The sequence below is a fragment of the Toxotes jaculatrix genome, chromosome 3 (genome assembly GCF_017976425.1).
Source record: "Toxotes jaculatrix isolate fToxJac2 chromosome 3, fToxJac2.pri, whole genome shotgun sequence".
Classification (NCBI taxonomy): Eukaryota; Metazoa; Chordata; class Actinopteri; family Toxotidae; genus Toxotes; species Toxotes jaculatrix.
Genome location: NC_054396.1, coordinates 28,965,494 through 28,985,173, shown reverse-complemented (window position 1 = coordinate 28,985,173; position 19,680 = coordinate 28,965,494). Strand labels below are relative to the sequence as shown.

Sequence of the window (19,680 nt, the reverse complement as noted above, 5' to 3'; positions counted from 1 at the left end):
AAATAAAAAATCCTTATTTTATCTGAGTCCAATGTTAAAATGTCCAACTGCTTCTTTCCATTATCAGTTTCTTAAACTGTCGTCTCATTTTCTTCAGTCACATGATGGATCACATGATTCTCTCTGCCTGTTCAGAGCTCGTCTCCTCAGAAGTCGCTGGTAAAATCTGTTCATTACTGAGGTTTTTCTTTTTCTTTCTGTATGAATAAAGAATGGGTCTGACCCACGTGAGGGCGAAGGCACAGCAGAGGGAGCGATGATGGTTGGGCAGAGCACAGCTTCAGTTCAGGGCTGACACTGTGTGACCGTCTGCTTCGAGCAGAGGGTATGAAAAGGTCCCAGAGGACGTAAACGCTCTCCTGTAAAAAAAGTTTCAGAACCAGAGGAAGAATGAAAACAGAGGAGCAGTTTGGTGGGATTAGAAATGCAGCTCAGTCCTCGACTCCATCTGAGACGTTCACTCATTAAACTGCACAGACACACAGAGACATCTACGTCCTGAATGTCCTAATCTATTTACTATGACAATAAATGAAGCCGGTGTTTTATATTAATGACGGCTGTTGTCATAGCGTGTTTGAACAGATGGTGCTGCAGCTCGATGATGGAGTCGTTAGCTGGATGACAGACAGCGTGGGTGAAATTAGTTTGGTAAAACACGAGGGAAAGGTGACGGTGGTCGAAGACGTAGAGCAGACACACCAAACCACAAAGACTCAGCTCATCACCTTGTTGATGAGTTCACATTACTCCGAACGCCGCCCCAGGCTCGGACCTGGATCCAGCACATCACCTTTGGGATGTGGTAGAACAGGAGACTGCAGCTGACTGATCTGCAGGAATGATGTGGTGAATCATGTCAACATGGGGCAGAATCTCAGAGGAAGGTTTCCAACAGCTCGATGAACCCGTGACACAAAGGATTCAGGCTGATCTGGTTCCAGAGGAGGTTCCTGCCCAGTATCAGGAGGTGCGTCTCATAAAACAGCCGCTGAGCGCAGATAAAAGCAGGAAGGTCGACGTCTGAGTAAAACTCTGAAAGCTGTTTCAGCCACGCAATAAAAGCTGAAAACGTCACTGGAGAGAAAAGACTGATTAAAATGTAAAACGAACAGATGAACGCTCAGAAAAATCCGTCATCACGTAACTGCAACGTCCTGGGTTTGAGTCTGGTCCAGGACTTTTGTCTGGATACACACTCTCCCATCCTTCCTGCTTCATAGTGAAACTATTTAAAAAAAAAAAAAAAGCTGAATACATCCCCAACAGTCCTTAAAAATGTAAAAAGAAAAAAACTTGCACATGTCAGATTACAATCAGAGTTTGGTTTTGACTACCTGGTGTCCCTGAGGAGCCGAGGAGGGAGAGACGAGAGCGGAGGGAGAAAGTTTTGAGTTCACTCGTTTTAGAGCTGATAAAAAGGGAATGTTTGAGCCCCTTTAGAGGCTGTGGTGCTTGGCCTCCAGCCAGCACGAGTGTGGGTGTATGTGTGTGTGTTCTCAGTACACAAGTGCGCGTATGTGTGTGTGTGTGTGTGTGTGTGTGTAAACGTCTTTCTGTGACTGTGTGGACAAAGTTTGGTTTGAAACCATCATAGTGAGGACTGGACAAAATGTCCTCAGGACTTTAAACGGCTGTTTGAGGGTTCAGACCTGGTTTTAGGGTTCAGGCTCGGGTGCAGTGTGCGTGCGTGTGTGTGTGTGTGTGTGCGTGTGTGTGCGTGTGTGTTTGCAGTATGAATGTGTGTGTGTGTGTGTGTGTGTGTCACAGAGAGGGAAGAATGAGAAAGAACGAGAACAGATTTTCCAAGAAGCTCTGCGTGGTTGTGGTCAGTTTGGCACTCGGCCACAAGTCACTGGGAATCTCTCCCTCTTTTACTCCCCCTCTTTTTTCCTCCCCATTACCCCCACCCCCACTCACACCTCCCCACTTTCATCTGTTATTCAACCCATATCTCACCCACCATCTTTTAAGTTCCTTCACACGTCTACCAGCCTCCATCTGTCCTCAGCTTTTCCTCTCCATCCATCCTCCTTCATGCCCAAACTCCCTCCACCTCTCCACAGTATTTTGTTCTCCTTCTGTCTTTCCTCTCCACCTCCCCTCCTTTCTTCTTCATCTCCCCTGCCCCTCTATCAGTCTGTCCTCCCTCTGCCCTCGGCTCGTCGACGTCCATGGCAACAGAAATCTCCCACAGTGCCAGCTCACAGCTGCGGAGTGATGAATGACTCTTTAAACTGGGATTTGAAAACAAAATGAACCACCATTCACTGTCTCATTCTCCCAGTCTGACTCTGACACACACACACAAACACACACACACACACACACACACACACACACACGCACACGCACACTGAGGAGGAGGAGTACTTTATCCCCGTCCAGCTGATAACAGCCTGTCTGCTCTGCTAACAAATTTGGTGGCCTTTTGGACACCAGATAAATCTCACTTACAGTCTCTCTCCGTTTCCTCCTTTTGCCTATTTGTCATCTAATGTGTTGTCTCTCAAAGTCTGGCTCTGGGCCCCAGACACGGCTCCTACAGAACTGGGGCCCTTTTTGGCTTTTACCAGTTGAAGAGTTTAAATGTTTATGCACCGTCCATCGCGTATTTTTGATAACATTCGAAGGACGAAGGCTCGGCCTCAGCTCACAGCTGCTCTGAGACGCCCTCAGATTCTGTGACATGTCCAGTGATTGACATTGAAAGACCAACCCTGGTGTCAGTGGCCGGTGCCCGCTCCGACTCCTGAGCCGCAGCAGCTGTTCAGGCAGCAGCGACAGAGATCTGCACACTTCACTGCAACTTCTGCTCTGAGTTTGAAATGAAACGTGGAAAAGAAACGGGACGTCTGGCAGCTGCTGTGTTAGAACAGGCTTCTATCTTCTACTCCTGGTTTTCACCAAACAAAGTGCAGCAACTAACAATTATTTTCATTATCAATTAATAAACTGGTTGTTTGTCTGTAAACGTCCTAAAGCCCAATGTGACATCTACAGTGTCTTGTTTTGTTTGACCAACTGTCCAAAACACAAAAGACTGAGGGAACCACAACATACCCACATCCGAGAAGCTGAAACCAGAGCATTTTGGTTTTCTTTCATACACACAGCAATTTATCAATGATCAAAACAGTTTTCTGTCGACTGAATAATCTGATTAATGCAACTTAAAGCTTCATATTTACAGGTTGTTTCAGCAGGTTAAAAAAAAGTCTTTTCAAACTGTAGCGTACACAGTGTAGATCTACGTCAGAGAGCAGCAGAGGACAGAGCCGATGCTGTTCGGGCCACACACTGTTGTTCTCACTGATGGTTTTGTCATATGTGAACCTCCTGCTGTGTCAGATTTCCTTTACAGGGCCGAGGACAGACAAGAATAAAAGCATCAGCTGAGAACAGAACCACAGAAACCACGAGCTTCAGAAATCGTTCAGGGCTTCTGAGCGTACGTGGGAGAACTTTTATGGCATTTCAAACTAAATCTCCATGTCTGTCCATATAACCTTGTGTGGTCAGGATCCACAGAGCTCTGCGTGTGCATGTTAAATATTTGTTTAGTGTGAGCTGTTATCTGAGTGTAACTGATGGCTGTAAAACTCACCCATCAAACTCTCCACGAAACACGCTGAGGAAAAGCAGCAGATTTATTCACAGTTTGGGAGCCGGAGGTTTTAAACGCTCACATTCAGCACTGGACATATGTTGATCCACTTTGGATGTAAAACAGAAACCATGTATTCGTGATGCACAGCATGAAGAATGTCTCTCTGCAGGACAGGTCAGGTGAGGCTGAGATGAATCGGATTTTTTTTGGGTAGCAAAGAGTTTGTGGAGCGCTGATCTGTAATCCAGAGGACTCAGGTAAAGTTAAAGTGACTGATCCGCTGCTCTGTAAGATGTAGACATTACAGTATGACATCTAAATAATCATGCATCCCTTTGTAGCTGTTATCACTGTGCTTTTGTCCCATACGCTTGTTTATTTTGAAACATCTTGTTTATTCCTTGTTTACTCCTACGAGGTCGGTGGTCTGTTGGTCGGAGAGACTCTGTTTGCTTTACTGCAGCAGCCAGTCCGTGGATTATCACCTGCTCTGGGGAAGCTGATATCATAAAACAACAAATTATCATGTGATCTGATCGCTTTGCTTCCTTAAATCGGCAGGAAGGAAGTTTTTTGGGGAAAAAAAATCCACCTGTCGGACTAAAGTACAAAGTTGAAATGCAGTGAACGGACACACACACCTCTGATTTGAATCCTCAGTCCTCCGTCCAAATACACATTGATTTAACAAATTTAATCCTGAATTCCAAACTTTCCTGACCGGCGGCATCAGCACTTGAACTCATCGTTTGTCTTCCTCATCGGTTTCAGTTCGACATAAATCATTACAAACTGGCCGTGCTGGTTCTCTGAGCAGCTCACTGAGTACATGCATCTTACTGTAACATATCTTACGCACAGTGTTTCTACCCTTCTGATTTGGGTGAACTGTCCCTTTAGGTGAACAGCGACAGAGACGCGAGCGCTGTAGGTTCTACATCCACTCGACACTGACACTGACTGTCCAGACTCGACCTCCTCTGAGATCCTCAGAATGTGAGACACAGACACCAGAGCTCTCCTCAGTGTTTGTTTCCCCTCAGCAGAAACACTTTTCATTACAGAAAGTGCCACAAGCAAATCAACAAACCAAGCATCCTGCAATATGCACAAAAATTCAATACACAAAACATGTCAACAATTTCTGCCGAGACGTGCTGTAAACACTTCCTCTCGGTTGTTTGTTCATGTGGAGAAACTCACTTCATATTCTCTGTCCTTGACTTGTAATTACACGGAGATTCAGGGTTAATGCGACGTTTGATTGCGACTGCAGATTCCAGCCGATTAAAAACGTGTTATCATAAAGTCAGGACTGAGCCCGAAGTGGATTTTCTGTTTTCTTTGCAATTCAGATGCTGCTGGCTTCCCCCAAACTGGGCCTGAGTGCTTTGACCCGGCTGCTCAGAGGGAAGGAGCAGCGCCAGGCCAAAAGGAGAGATTCCTCTCTCAGACTCACATAAACAAACACACAACGGCCGACGGCAGAGTCACTGAGAACTGAAGGACTGAAAACACTCCGAAGTAAGAAGTCATTTCACCTCAGAGAGAAAATACTGACGTCTGAGGGGCAGTAGCTTTTCACAATGCTCATTGTAACTGATTAAAAACCTTGAATTTAAAGCTTTTAATCTGATCACAATGACTGTGCAGACGATTATGACTGATGTGAAAATTCAAAATAATAAATACAAAACATTTTAAGCCAAATATAGCTGGTTTGTTTTCCTGAGCTCTAACTGACCGAGGTCTTCGTGTGTCCGACCTCGATGATGCGACACGGCTTTAGGACGACGGAGCCTCAGGTACATCCGGTTTATGCCAAATCAGTGAAGACTGTAAGAGCCGGCTGTTGTTTCCACTGTCATGTGGTTGAATAAACCTTCGCTAAGCTTAATCAGCTGAAACCAGATTTTAAATGACAACTGATCGAATGTTACACGTGAAAAAAAAAGAAGTGTGAATCAGCTGTGTGACCGTTTCTCCAACAGAAATGCCTCACTCAGTGTGAATCCTGCGTCCTGCTCAGTTGTTGGGTGCCACGCTGCTTATTTGTGATGCTGTAAAGGTCTTGCTGTGTTAAATTGAAAAAACAAACGGCCGTGAGCTGACGAAGTGCGGCCTCAGACGCTGGTACAGTGACCTGCCCTTCAACTGTGACAAAGAAAGCACAACTGGTGTCGTATCACAGACTCTCATGCAGGAAGAAGAAAGACCTTGTCCAACCTGTGGCATCAAATCAAATCAAATCAAAATAAAATCAAAACCTCATCTCCCACTCAAATAACCCAGCTGTGTCTGCTGCATTCAAGCCACTACAGCTGTACCAGTGAACATATTTAATAAATACTGGGACACTGGACGCTAACTGGAGTAACTGAATGTGGGCACATCAAAGAAAACACTTTAACTGCAGCTGCAGGAAAACACGTCTCTTCCTGGAAACGTTTCACCACTGAAAGTCAACGAAGCATCTCCACAAGTGTTCGATCCACTTCGGCAACAATCATTACCTGAAAGTCAGGTTTCATTTTTTTTAATCTTCCCTTTAATCCCATTATTTATTGCATCTTGAAACTTTTACTAACATATATTTAGGCACGATGAAGTTCACCTTCTGCACAATGTCAACTTCACACAACATTTTCTTTGGATCCCAGAGCTGAAGGCGTTTTGCAAGCACCGAATGTTTATCACAAGACCCCCTGAGAAAAGCAGAGTAATGACAAAATAATGGTCTCCGACCCCAGCCGAGCGTGTTTATGGGTGGGTAGCTGGCTGTGCATTTATTATTTCAGTGTATCAGGGTGTACGCTCGTCAAAACTCACAGCTCATCAAACTGCAAACAACACGACGGAGGTTCCAGCTACACCCCTCCCTGGCCTGTCAGCACTGCCTGTTTATCCAGAGTGCTGATGGTGCTGGGACCTGGTCTTCTGGCGGCCAGTGAAAGTTCACTTCTTTCTAACTCCACACTCTTTGTTTTACTTTACAAACTTGTCGTCCACAGACCCAACAGACTCTGATGTGTAAAGTGTGTTCACAGATCTGGAGAATCTATGAAAAGCAGCACTGAAGCTGCTCTGAAGACCCCGACGCTCCGAAAAGGACGACATGTTTGGATTCTGGAGGCTCCCCGACCCAGTCCAACCCACCCGGGTCCAACCTTCCTCTGATCCTCCTGATGTCTGTGGCGACTCTGTATTCACCAGTGTCCACAGTCTCCCAGGTTGTCTCTGGAGAATCAGTAAAATGAGTTTGATCTTTTTTTTTTTTACATCATCATCTGATCTTTACCTGATTGGACGTAATGAAAGCTGAATGAAAGCAGAGCTTGCTGCTGCTGGCACTGTCACACAGCACGTAGCGCTAAGTGGGCTGAATTAATGGCAGCAGGCTAAGAGCTCGATGACAGGTTGAATAATCATTACAAACACACACGGCACGTACTGTATTACTCCACGAACACAAACACTCCCCAAAACACGTCAGCCGTGAAATATCAGCATTCATCATGAGAGTGTGTGTGTTTGTGTACGTATCCGCGCGTACGTGTGTTTGATAGCCTCTTATTTGTATACTATTACAAGAAGTGATTGATTTTCACTCATTTAATCACAAATTTGACCTGTGGCATTAAATAAAATCACTTTAGCCCTGAGTACTGCTTTTAATCATGATTAAATAACATACCCCTGTTTGACTTGGCCACCTGTCTTGGCAGCAGAGAGCGATTTCATCCGAACTGAGCTTCTTTATCCAGTTCAACATGAAATTGAACAATTTAATGCTGACATCAAATCAGCCCAAATGACTCAGGGTTAAATGCAGAGGGCGTTTTGCTGCACCATGTTTTTTTTTTTTTTTTTAAACAGCTGCTTGTATCATATTCTGCTGCTGAGTTTGATCTTTACCTAAAAAAGCAAATTATATAACTTTCACTGGAACAGAAAAGACTGGACTCCTGCATCTACTAAAGACACAGGGCTCTCTCTGTAACTGAAGACTGCCACTGACAAACTGACAAACTGTAAAGTGCAGCTTCTGCGTCTCTTATCAAAAAGCAAAATAATAACTAAAAGCAAAATCCAGAAGTTACACCTGAACTTTTCTGCAGATTTGCAGTCATTCTGTTATATTATCGATCATATAACAAAAGACACACAGATGTGACTCGTTCTTTAAAAGTCCATTCACACAGAAAGCAAAGCTGAATTCTGCCTCATGTTATTTACATGAATGTGAGTGCTGGACTGTTTGTGTTTATTTACACCAACGTAGCAACTACGCTTCTTTAAAACCAAAGGACAACCACGGAAACACCTTCCTGCCACCTGTCCGTCCACTGTCAGCGACCACAAGTTACTGCATAACCATCTAATTATCGTTGAGTTATTAATTAAAACCACTCTGTTTATCTCACTGCCTTTATTTCCCTTATAGTTAACAATCACACACACACACACACACACACACAGCAGATTACACGCTCAATTAACAGGTAATCCATCTGATATCTGATGCACAAACAGTGTCCTTCTCTTGTAATGTACGTACTACAACATGCTAATCTCGTAATGTGCATGCACACACACACACACACACACACAGCTCTCAGGCCAGTAATGGGAACGCTGCTGACTGTGGGTTTGTTTCTGTTCCAGCTGCTCTGCTGACAGCAGCGTTTCTCTGGGAAAAACTAACTGACAAATGAACCCAGTAAATATGGACATCCAAAGGGAATCAGCTGATTAGAGAGGGCTGTGTGTGTGTGTGTGTGTGTTTCTGAATACATGACAGATGAGTCATGTTTCAACTGATCATTAGAGTATTGTTATATGTGTATGTGTATATGTTATGTATATGTATGCTATGTGTATGTATGTTGTGTGGAACCACCATATGAGTTCTTTTGTGTATTGGAGAGAGAGAGACAGAGACAGACAGGGAGAGAGACAGAGACTGTTCTGTCTGAGTGTGTGTTTTACTTTGTTTTTATATATGCGTGTAATCATGGTCGTTCCCTGTGCAACAGATCAGCTGATTAGAAGAAAAGTGTGTGTTTGTGTAACGTATCTCAGTATCTGAGTTTATTTAAGTGCTGTTAAAATTTTAGACAAATCAGTGAGACAAAGAGCAGCTGCAGAACAGAACACGAAGAAATGATCTGAAGTTATGTTATAGATTTCATCATGAAGTCACAGTGTGTACGCATTACATGTGCATGGACACACACACACACACACACACGTGTTGGCTGGGAGTCCAACTCAGGCCACAAGTATTAAAATGACTTTCTGTTAGGTACAATTTAATCATATTTCTCTGCTCAACAAATTCAGTGCAGGCAGAGAGTGTGTGTGTGTGTGTGTGTGTGTGTGTGTGTGTGTGTGTGTGTGTGTGTGTGTGTGTCATAGATAGTTAGAGATAAGTGAAATAAACAAAGAAACTCTCCACTTTCTCTTCATCTCTTCTTCCTCCTTCTGATAAAGGTCCCATCCTCACTAATGGCCAAAAATATGTGGACAGCTAAACACAACCATGATTGCGTAACCATGATTGGGCATCAGCCCCTCTGCTGTGTAACTGCATGCCGTGTGGGGCTGATTGGAGTTGATTCTGATTTAATGTTGGGTGTTTATTAAAAAAATAATCTATGGAAAAGAAAAAGCAGGAACCAATGAAGCACAAACAGATGACTAATTAATATACCAAACATGACACCCACCCCTCCCTCTGAGTCACCGCACTGGTCTGAAGAGCAGACGCTGAGCCAAGTCTGTGATTTCCCTTAACTGGAACCAAGAAGCCCGGCTCAGAGCATGTGTAGTGACCAAATACTTTTGGCCACATAGCATTTCTTTTTTTCTTTCTGTGAGATTTCACTGAGGGTTTAACTTCAGACTGTGACACTGTACGTTTGTAAATATTGAAGCTGATGTAGTAAAACTCTGCTTCTCTGTCTCGTCGCTCCCTCTGTTCTTTGTTTCTGCCTTACATTTCCTCTCACCTCCGTTTATCTGAGCTGACTTTATCTCTCTCACCCTCTTCGTTCCTCTCTGTCCTGCTCGCTTTGCTTCACTGCAGTGATTTACGGCCTGACAGGCGACTCGTCTGGAAGTGTTGAACTACGTCTTCCTCTGGTTTATCCTCCTTTCCTTTTTTCTGGTGTCTCTGTCCTGCACACTGACTCATTCACTGTGTTCATTCAGACTGCCGCCTTCCCTCCCACACTGAGATTTCTGACTAACTTCCTGATTTTACTGCAGCTGCATGTAAACGTCCAGGTGATATCACCATAAACTCTTCATAACAGTGACGAAACGTACTGGGACGGATTTGGATTTTGTAATCCAAAAACTTTCTCCAGGGACTTTTCAGGCTCCTCTATCATCACATCATCATCATCATCATCGTCCAGTAAAGAAGCTGTTTCACCTCGTTTTCAAATAAAAAAAAAAAACACATCCTGGTTATTATAAGTTTAAAACACTAAACTTGTATAAAATCTCTCAAACACAGGGAATCTGAGCATTTTGATGACACCTTGCTTCTTTAAAAAATCACAGCTTTAACTGATTTTTTAACTCTGATATAAACATCTGTTTTATCTGCAAGAAAAAAAATAAACTGTGATTCTCTCTCAGTGATATCAGTGGACTGCAGATACTGTCTCTCATTCTCTTTTATTTCCTTCCCTCTACGTCTCTGTCAGCTTGTCTGATGTGTGTCTCTGGCAGCCAGTCACAGTGTGCTGATAAGGGCCCAGCAATCAGCTGCAGAGATACACAGGACCGACCTGGCTCCCACTAAAAAGAAACTCCCGTAAACTGGTGCGTTTCTTTTTTAGTGGGGCAGTTAAAGCGCTCGGTGACTGGGCCTGAAAATGAGCCACATGTGGTCAGAGATTATCCTGCTGCCCGTGATAACATGACAGGAGACGCACGGAGACGCACACAGCCGCAGCTCATACACACGATGTAGCCGTTTGCTTGTGGAAGTTGTGTATCTGTAGCTCAGTGACAAACAGAGTCACTATTCCCAAATGATTTCTGAACATTTCCTGGAAAGTTTGGTTCTAATTACATGAACGATAGAGAAAAAAGTTGTGTGACTGTTATTTCAGTTACTTTAGTTGAGTTTATTGTTTACTTCCAGATTCATGTCTTTTTGTTTGTCGGCACCTGTCACACTTTTCTCACCTGTCCTCTGAATAAACGTCTCCAGGTCGCGTTGGCTTCACATTTAGAAATAACTGGAAGTTTATCAGCTGCTCACTCTCTATTTCATCTATAACATCAGTGAATACTGATTGATGGAAGTAGTTTTAATATTTACAGAAATCATTTTTCAACAATAACCATTCACTGTATTTACATTCAATAATTACCTCGCTGTATAACAGGTTTCACTGTTGGTGTTAGAGTCACCGCACAGTGTTCAACCTGTCTATGTAATCTCCTGCAGACAGGATTAATGCTCAGATCTCCAACATCAGGACAGAGCAGCAGGACACAGCAGCAGGACAGAGCTGACGAGAAACTCTGAATTTTGAAAAAGACCTTTGTTTAACCTAAAGATGGATAAACTCGAACATAAAGAGAGGTCAAGCTGAATTATGCTCTCAGTCCGTTTTCCCAAATGACTGAGCAGTGGCTCTGAACAGCAGCTACACACCGACGACTGGAACAAAACCTGCAGTGACTCTGTCAAATGAATTCCTGCAGCAAAAAACTGCTTTTCAGGAAGGTGGCTTTAGGAAAAGCTGTGACTAACTTGGTATCGATAACCATGTATGGACGTTTACTTCAGTCTGCAGGACAATAGAACAACGTCCCAGTCACAGAGAGACAAACAGAAACACACACTCTCCCACTCATGACCACAGCCACTTCCCCTGTGATTACATTTCCTGCGTTGGTGCTGTTTTCTATGTTTTTAATCACTTTTTTATAGCGTTCTCGTCATCTCCTGGAGCTTGTGTAATTATGTTGAGCAATTCTGTCATTTCTAAACTTATTTTATCTCATAAAATCAAATATTACAAAACCTAAAAACACACAAACACACAAACATGCAAACAAAAGTACGATGAAGTCTTTAGTTTGGAGGTGGTCAGTGTTGCAAACACCTGAGTCCGCAGCAGAAACACATGGCTGAGAGACTCTGGCCTTCACATTATCAGATCATAAACCACCAGCTCCTCAGCCAGCGCACGCCAGACAAATCTTTTTATGAGCCGCTTTAAAACACCCCAACACACTCCCACCTCTCCGCTGCAGCTCTCCAAGAAACACAATAAAACGGCCGCCTGTGGTAAAACCATTCCCAAACATTCCCATCACTGCCTCCAGTCCTCAATCATCATTCCCAACATTCCCCACAGGGGAATAAACTCAGAGAGAATCCCAGAAACAAAAGCCTATAAACTCTTCATTTCGACTTTGGGGAGATCAAAGAAATAATTACTGTGAATGTATCTGTCCTGAAGCAGGTGAGGCTGCTGTGTGAAGCCTGGATCTTCTGTTTATTACAAATACTGAAGAAGAATTGAAAGATGGAGGAGACATGATTTTAAAAATCACAATGCAGGAAGTTTGGCTTCAATGTTCAATTCCTGACATATTTTACTGAAGATAATCTGTTGGTTTGTTTACAACCTGTCTGCTTGTTTGGCTGCTGCTTTTCTTGCCCCGTCAGACGTCACTGTGGCCATGTTCCTGTTTCTCAGCCTGTTTCTTTGCCTTTGATGCGCCGGCAGGACTTTTACTCTCACTGAGGAATCTACTTCCCCCCTCGTTCAATTAAAGTTGGGGTCAGTTTCTCTGTTTTCACACCGCACTGCACTTTAAACGATGCTTTTAAAAAACCAGTTGCTGAATAAAAGCAGAATTGTCTGCAGTGTGTTTAGACTTAAGGAGGCTGACCAGCAGATAATGGCTGTCATTAGGCCGTTATTAGTGCTGTCGGTGGGGTCTGCTCAGAGCTGTTTGATGTGCGGCTGTAAAGGATGATGGAGCACAGAACAGCAGCTCACACACCAGGTGTTTCTGCAGATTAAACACTGTGCAAACAATCCTCAGCACACTTTTTATTATTCTTCTCACATCTGGGCGTCTCTCGTGAATCTTTTGTATTCTGATCCTAAGCCTCCATTACTTTTCTTTTAACTGAGAGTTTCAAGTTGGATTAAAAAAACAGTTTGCTTGATCTGACCTGTCCATGAGGAGGTGCACATTCATGAGCTTTATAGAACTACCTGTGCTTCTCACTTTGTCTGAGCTTGTGTGCTGAAAACGTCCGACTGCTGCTGCCGGCGTCGTGCGACGCGGCCGGTGACGAACTGAAGCAGCAGTACGTGTGACGTGAAACGAAAACGATGAGCTAACAAGAGACTGGGAGAGCGGTGAGAACGGAAGAGCTGGTCGCTGCTCTCTGTGGGTTTGTCACTGTGATTGATCCCTTTTATGTTTATATTAAACAATAACTGTTAATATAAACAACATTAATTTGTGGAGCTTAAAAGTTGATGTTATGAGTTAATACCTCCGTCTGCTGTTTTTGCTATTAAAGCATTAAATATTCACACAACACACATTAAAACAAAGCACATATTGTTTTAGATCCATGGTTAAAATGTTAGACTGTGTAGTATTAGTTTATTACAATGAGCCTCAATAAAACTAGATCTAACTGTGTGTGTGTGTGTGTGTGTGTTGCTGCTCTAACTCTGTAAAACCCTCGGTTTCACTGTAATTTACTTATAATGAAAACATTCACCAGCTACAGTGTTTTCCACTCCTTTTACATGTGTGTGCCATAAACATGCTCGTAACTCGTAATGAGGCACATATGAAATCTTTTAAATTTATGACGATATTTCCTCAATATGAAAATTCATATCTTCCATAAAACGCAGAACATTCTGAGCTCAGCTGACATTTTATTTTACAGCGCAGGACAAACCCAAAGCTGCGACAGATTAAAATAAAACATGCATCATGTGTTGTCTCTCTCTTTCAGATTCATCTTCTCCTTACAGATCAAAGTCGCCTGTGCCTCTCGGTCTCTTTGTCTCTCTGCAGAGGGTTATCATCAAAATAACCTTTGGCTACATCAAAGCATGGTATCGAGCAGCGGTTGATAGACACATGATGTGATCTGACCACAGTGGCTTTCCTCTCTCTCTCTCTCTCTCTCTCTCTCTCTCTCTCTCTCTCAGTCTCAGGTTCATTTGAAGTCAGTCATTTGGCAGAAAACTAAACAAGCCCCCTGTTAACTACCTCACTTACTGCTGTTTACAGACCGACTCCCTCAGAAGCCACCAAACCCCATGAAACCAAAGAATGACTGAGCGAGTGTGAAACCTGAGAAAACCTAAGTCACACTTTTGCCTGGTGTTTTGCACAGACTGTGTATTAATGTACGTATGTGTATGACTTTATTGTTGTTACAGCTAAAGTGGTGGTCATGAACATCAGCTCTTAAAAACAGAATCAGGTAAAAACCCTCTGTAGCACTGTCTGAGCCAAAGTGAGAGTCTAGACTAATATAAAATATTTTAATATCCCAGCAGGTGATTTGTGTGACTGAGCTGAAATCCTGTGCACTGATGCCAATAAGCTAACTTTCTTTTCCTAAGTGAGTGGGAGGGGTCTGCTGAGGTAGGTGAGTTCAGCTGATTATGGACAGAGTGCTCTGCTGCTGCTGCTGCTTTTAAAGACTGTGGTTATTCCTAAAGCCAATTTCCATCCATTGTTTTAGCTGATATATCATTATTATTATAACATCAGTTTATATGGTGGAGTGTGGTACAACTCTACACTGCATTTACCTGATGGCTTTGGTCAGTGGTCTGTTACTGAGGAGCTGAGCTCAGGTTTGTCAGATGTTCAGTTCTCAGCGAGGCCAAACGTCACAGACGCCAGTTCGTGCTCCGTCGTCTGTGCCGCAGTCTGAACCTGACCGAAGTGAAGGACCGCGGCTTTAACATGTGATTTGTGACTTCCTGAGCTCTGAGAGAAAACATTTGGCACCAGTGACCACAAGAGAAACGCAAATACTGAGAAGAATTTGAACAAATAGAGTGAATCTACAGCGTCTCAGCCAAAGGGGGTCGAGGAGCGGGATACTTTACTGTAGCCTGACTTCAGACACAAGACAGCTGTGGCTCTGCAGAAAACTTTGCCTTGTGCAAGTCCTCATCTCTTTTGTAATTACAGAACCTTTGTTGTCCAGTCTACAACCTCTACTGAAGAGGTCTACAGAAAAGCCTGTTCATACACGCAGCATTGGGTTGCAGCAAACTAGAGCTGAAACTTACAGAAAATTAATCAGCGTGATTCAGGAAATTGAATAATTTTGGCTCTGGACTTTTGTTCAGATAAAACAATGAGTTTAAATGTCACTTTGGGCTTTATCTTCTATCTGAACTGAATTAAAGCTCTGATGAGACGACTGTGACAAACATGACTGATGTTCTGGAGTCAGAGAGCGATTAGATATTGATGAGTCTGACTGAACCCTGAAGGTGAAAGGTCAAATGCCAGCCCTCTCTCTCCTGTCAGGGTGCTGCAGAGCTCAGCTCTGGACTCACGCCTCCTCTGAGGTTTAACGGTGTGGGTGGTAAACACACCAGCACACGCACAGGCACGCAAGCAGGCTCTTATATAGCTACACATTAATCTCACATGTACACACATGCTGCACACACACACACGGCCGCTGAGATCTCAGAGGTGTAATCTAGTGAAGCACTGTGAATTTACACTCTGCAGATAAACGTTTTTCTCCTAAGTAATTCAATCCATCCTTCAGCTACCAGGACACAGAAATCTACTCTGGTGGGCAGCAGAGATAATCAAAGTCTTACTCGCTCCATTTACACTGGAATGAATCTGAACCTGCGTAATCTATGATGAGCATCAAACCGTTCAGATCAGGAGATCAGGGAAGATATAAGATTTAAATTACCTTTACACGTTTCTGCTTAGAGAAACATGAAGATTTGCTTAAGGTGTGGATTTTGTGGCCCCACTGATGGCCATGTTTACATGATGCTATTAACAAATTGCTCTGCTTAAATGCTATATTTTTTTACTTATTTATACATATACATTTTTTTATTTTAAAAGTACCAATTATTTTCGATTAACATGTGGATTATTTTTCTCAAGTAATCCATTGGTCATTTGGCCATTCAAGTTCAAAACAGTGAAAAATATCCATGTACCAGCAATTACAAGGTGGAAAAAAGCTACATTAGATGAAAAAGGAAAAAAAAGGAAATCTAAATAAATCTGTGGTTAAACTCCTCGTTCCTTCTGTAAGAGTTATGATGTCTAAGACAGAAGCATTATTCATGCTGCGGCTCCTTCTTTCTTCTGTAACCTGTAAATGATTGTAATGATGATGAATGGGGACTCTCCACACACACATTCTATTCATGAACATTTCCTTTCTTCCATGGATCAACATCACCTGCTGCACTGAAATCACTTCAATCTGCACATCAGGGCTGAAGTGACTGAGGATTTATCCATGAGCAGTAGTCCTCATCACATCGATCTCTGATCACTGCTGCACACAAAGGTCTCTTACATGACCGGTCAGTGTTTATTTCATTTGAAAAACGTAAATAACGTCCACTGACAGAGCAGCGAGTACCTGTTTCATCCACTGAGACAGAAGGACAGGTCTCTGTTGGCATCTGGGTGGCGTGCTGTCAATAATTCATACAATACGGCCGCCTTCAAAAGCAAAGTGTGTTCATTGCATTATTTCAGCCAGTGTGGTTCCAGTTCCACAGTGCTAATAATAGACAGCAGTCATCACCACCACAGACCAGCCTCTCTGCTCGCTTTCTGAACTAAAGTCTTTCTATTGCTGAAAAATCTACGAGTGGCGATGTCATGTGCGTTGATTGTTCCACCACTACCACAGAAATGCTATGAAACCTGGTACAGGTGTTCATGGTCCTCAGAGGATGAATCCAACTGACTTCAGTGATCCCCTGAATTTTCCTGTATCGCCGCCATTTTTAAAAATTTATCCAGTAAGAAAGCTTAATTTCTACTAAAGGAATCGGGACAACAGTTTGTACAGATAAACAGTAATAACTTCATTTTTCAGGTCAGTTTTTTGATTTGTTCAATTAAATATTTGGTTCACGACCAAACATCTAAAAAACTAATTCCCATCAGCCTCAGACCAGCTGCTTTGTGTCATGTCATATCATGATCCGCCGCTTAGCTGAGTCCAGTCCCAGGTCAGGGGGGCAACTCCCGCCCAGTCCACAATGCACCGAGGTCCTAGAGCACCTCCCACAGGTGGAGAGCCCATGTGAGGTGGTGTCACCCGGAGTGGGACTCAAACCCACGACCCCTAAAATGATGAACACAGCGAACTTTATACCTGCGAAACATGTTAGCATTGTCATTGTGACCATGTTAGCACGATGTTAGCATTTAGCTCAAAGCACCGCTGTGCCTAAGTGCGGCCTCAGAGCTGCTGATTCCTGGTAGTGCCATCACTGGCTTAGTTGTACATGTTCCTGGGTGTGAAGCTGGTGAGGGTTGTTAACGTTGCTGTTGCACTGACAGCTCCTGCTGGTTGGTCTGGGCTCCCGCACACTGCAGGTGGAACTGGGGAACAATAAAGGACTGACTACACGTTACACCCTCCCTGTGAAGCTCATCAGTGGCAGGTGAAGAGACGTGACAGGTGATACCATTACGGCAGATCTCTCTCTGCAGTCTTCATGGGACAACAGTGGACTGAACAGTCAGAAGAGCTGAATAATCAGTACACTTGATCTCTAAGAAAAGATCTGTTTTCCATATTATTGACTTAGCAAAGTAAACATTTTCTGCAGGATAGATGCAAGATAATGAAGGAAGGTTTTACAGTGGCGTTCATTATGCACTGCATAGTCTGAGCTGTAAAACAGAAGGAAGAATTATAGTTTGTTCGGACAACAGGAGGGAACACTCACTGCTTCTCCTGATTGAAACCAGCTGCCACTCATCCAGAGTCATAACCCGAAGCTTTGATCTCTGTCCTACAGATCACCACACAAGAAAGTCTAAGCTGTCGCAATCTAAAATAACATACGCACACACACACACACACACACACACACTGCGTACACACACACTGCGTACACAGATGCTGAAGTAAATGTAGTTTGTGTTGAAAGAATCCTGAGTCACAGAACTCGTTAGTGTCCAGCACATTTTTCTCATAGTTTTGTTTCTCCAGGTCTATGGAGGGACCGAGCATCCATCTACAGCATGTGGCAGCACTCACACATCAAACACACACACTCACACACACACACGTATGCAGTAACAACAGTCCAGCACACTCTGCCATCCTCTCCTGTTGCATTCACCCACAAATCAGTGTTATTTCTACTCCACTGTATCTACCAATGCCTTCAGTAGCATGTTCTGCAGCAGGCGTTGGAAACACTTTCAGACTAGAAATAAAAAGCTCTACATACTTTCTGCTGAACTCTACCATCTGACAAACAGCAGCAACCGACATCTTTTCTATATGAGTTACATTATCTTAGGGTAACGGTGAGATCTGTGGTCTCCAAACAAGAGGAAAAAAGAAGATTCTTCATCTTTACCTTATGCAGCCACTGCGTGTTGTTCTCCATTGTGCTCTCCAGGTGCTGCAGTTTCTGAGCCGACCATTCACCATCAATCGGTGGCGAGTCTCTCTGCACGACGCTCGCCCTGCTGCGGGAGCCACCATATTGTTCAGTCTGTGGCGGCGGTCCTCCGGCCTGGCACCCGTCCAGCTCCGGGAGGATGAAGGTGTAGCTGCACTGGCCATGCTGGATACGGTGGTACCTCTTTCTCTTCTCTGCAGCTCCTCCGCCGCCACCTCCTCCTCTCCTCTGGCTTCTTCCAGCTCCTCCTCGTTCTGCGCTCGTAACGCCGGCTGACTCAGCAACGACTGACAAGGTCCAAAGCAGCAGAAGCACCAGCAACCCCCGGCTGAGATTTACGTCTTGCATGATGCTCTTTTATATCAAAGTGTTTCCTCTCAGTGCGAAGAGGGTCAAGAGAAGCTCATTTACACTTTGACCCCAATTCACTTTATAAAAACATCTGTGTGCAGGATGCATGCACGAGTCTCTGCACCTACCGCTCAGTCCATCAGGTCTGATTCTGCTGCAAGTCTCTTCAGCTTGTTTCAGAAGATCACTTTTCCTGAAGAATACACTTTTCTGGATGCAGACACAGAGAGCGACACCTTGTCTTTGGTCTCGATCGAACCGCTTCCCGTTCCTTCCTCACTTGGGGTGAAGATGTGCATCAGATGAGTTGGTCAGTACTTGGGATCCATCTTTCTTTTCTCTTCCCCTTCTTTCGTCCTTGGGTCTTAATTTTGTTCTCTGAGGTCCAGTTCGTCTTGTTGATAATGATTTTTCAGAATGGGTCCACTGGACTGACCCTGTGCGGCTCTGTCATGGTTTTCTTGACACCCACTCCTGTTCCTTAATGTACCAGGTGCAGGTCCAGGTCAGGAAAACAAGGATGGAGAGAAGGCTAATAAGATAAAAGAGGGGGAGATGGAGTAGAAATGATACGAGGACGGGGAATAGTGAATGTCCAAACTGATTAAGAGAATAAAAGAGATGTTTAAAAGACAAAGTGAAACATTAGAAAAAGAGATTTAAAGTTGCATGTAAATGGAAGATGATTAAAATTAACCTCTCAGTCGTCAAATGTCCTGGATTAAAAAAATAAAGAAGAGAGGAAAAATACAATCTTTTTTCCTTCCCATCCTTTTCTGGTGGCTCCAGTTTCAGAAGTGGCCGAAGAGAAATACTTCTGCCCCCTTCTTATCTGGGGCTGGCTGAGAAAAGGAGGAATGAGTGAGGGAGGGAGGGAGGGAGGAGGGGGGAGGAGGAGAGACTGAGAAGAGGGAGGGAGGAGCGGAGGGACAGGAGACCTGAGGGAGGTCTATTAGAGTACCCTCTCTATTCGTGGGCTGAGAGGGAAAGAAAGGAAGGAAGGAGGGAGGGAGGAAAGAAGGAATGAAAAGTAGCCAG

General features: G+C 43.8%; 1 protein-coding gene across 1 annotated transcript in view; it reads right to left on the bottom strand.

Annotated features, from left to right (window-relative positions):
- Window positions 1-19,436, bottom strand: part of angpt4 (angiopoietin 4) — a 31,597-nt gene extending 12,161 nt beyond the window's left edge. Inside the window, exon 1 of the mRNA XM_041034856.1 lies at window positions 18,247-19,436. Coding sequence (XP_040890790.1) covers window positions 18,247-18,639 — 393 coding nt within the window. The 5' untranslated portion in view covers window positions 18,640-19,436. The remainder of the gene's footprint in view (window positions 1-18,246) is intronic.
- Between the last annotated feature and the right edge of the window lie 244 nt (window positions 19,437-19,680).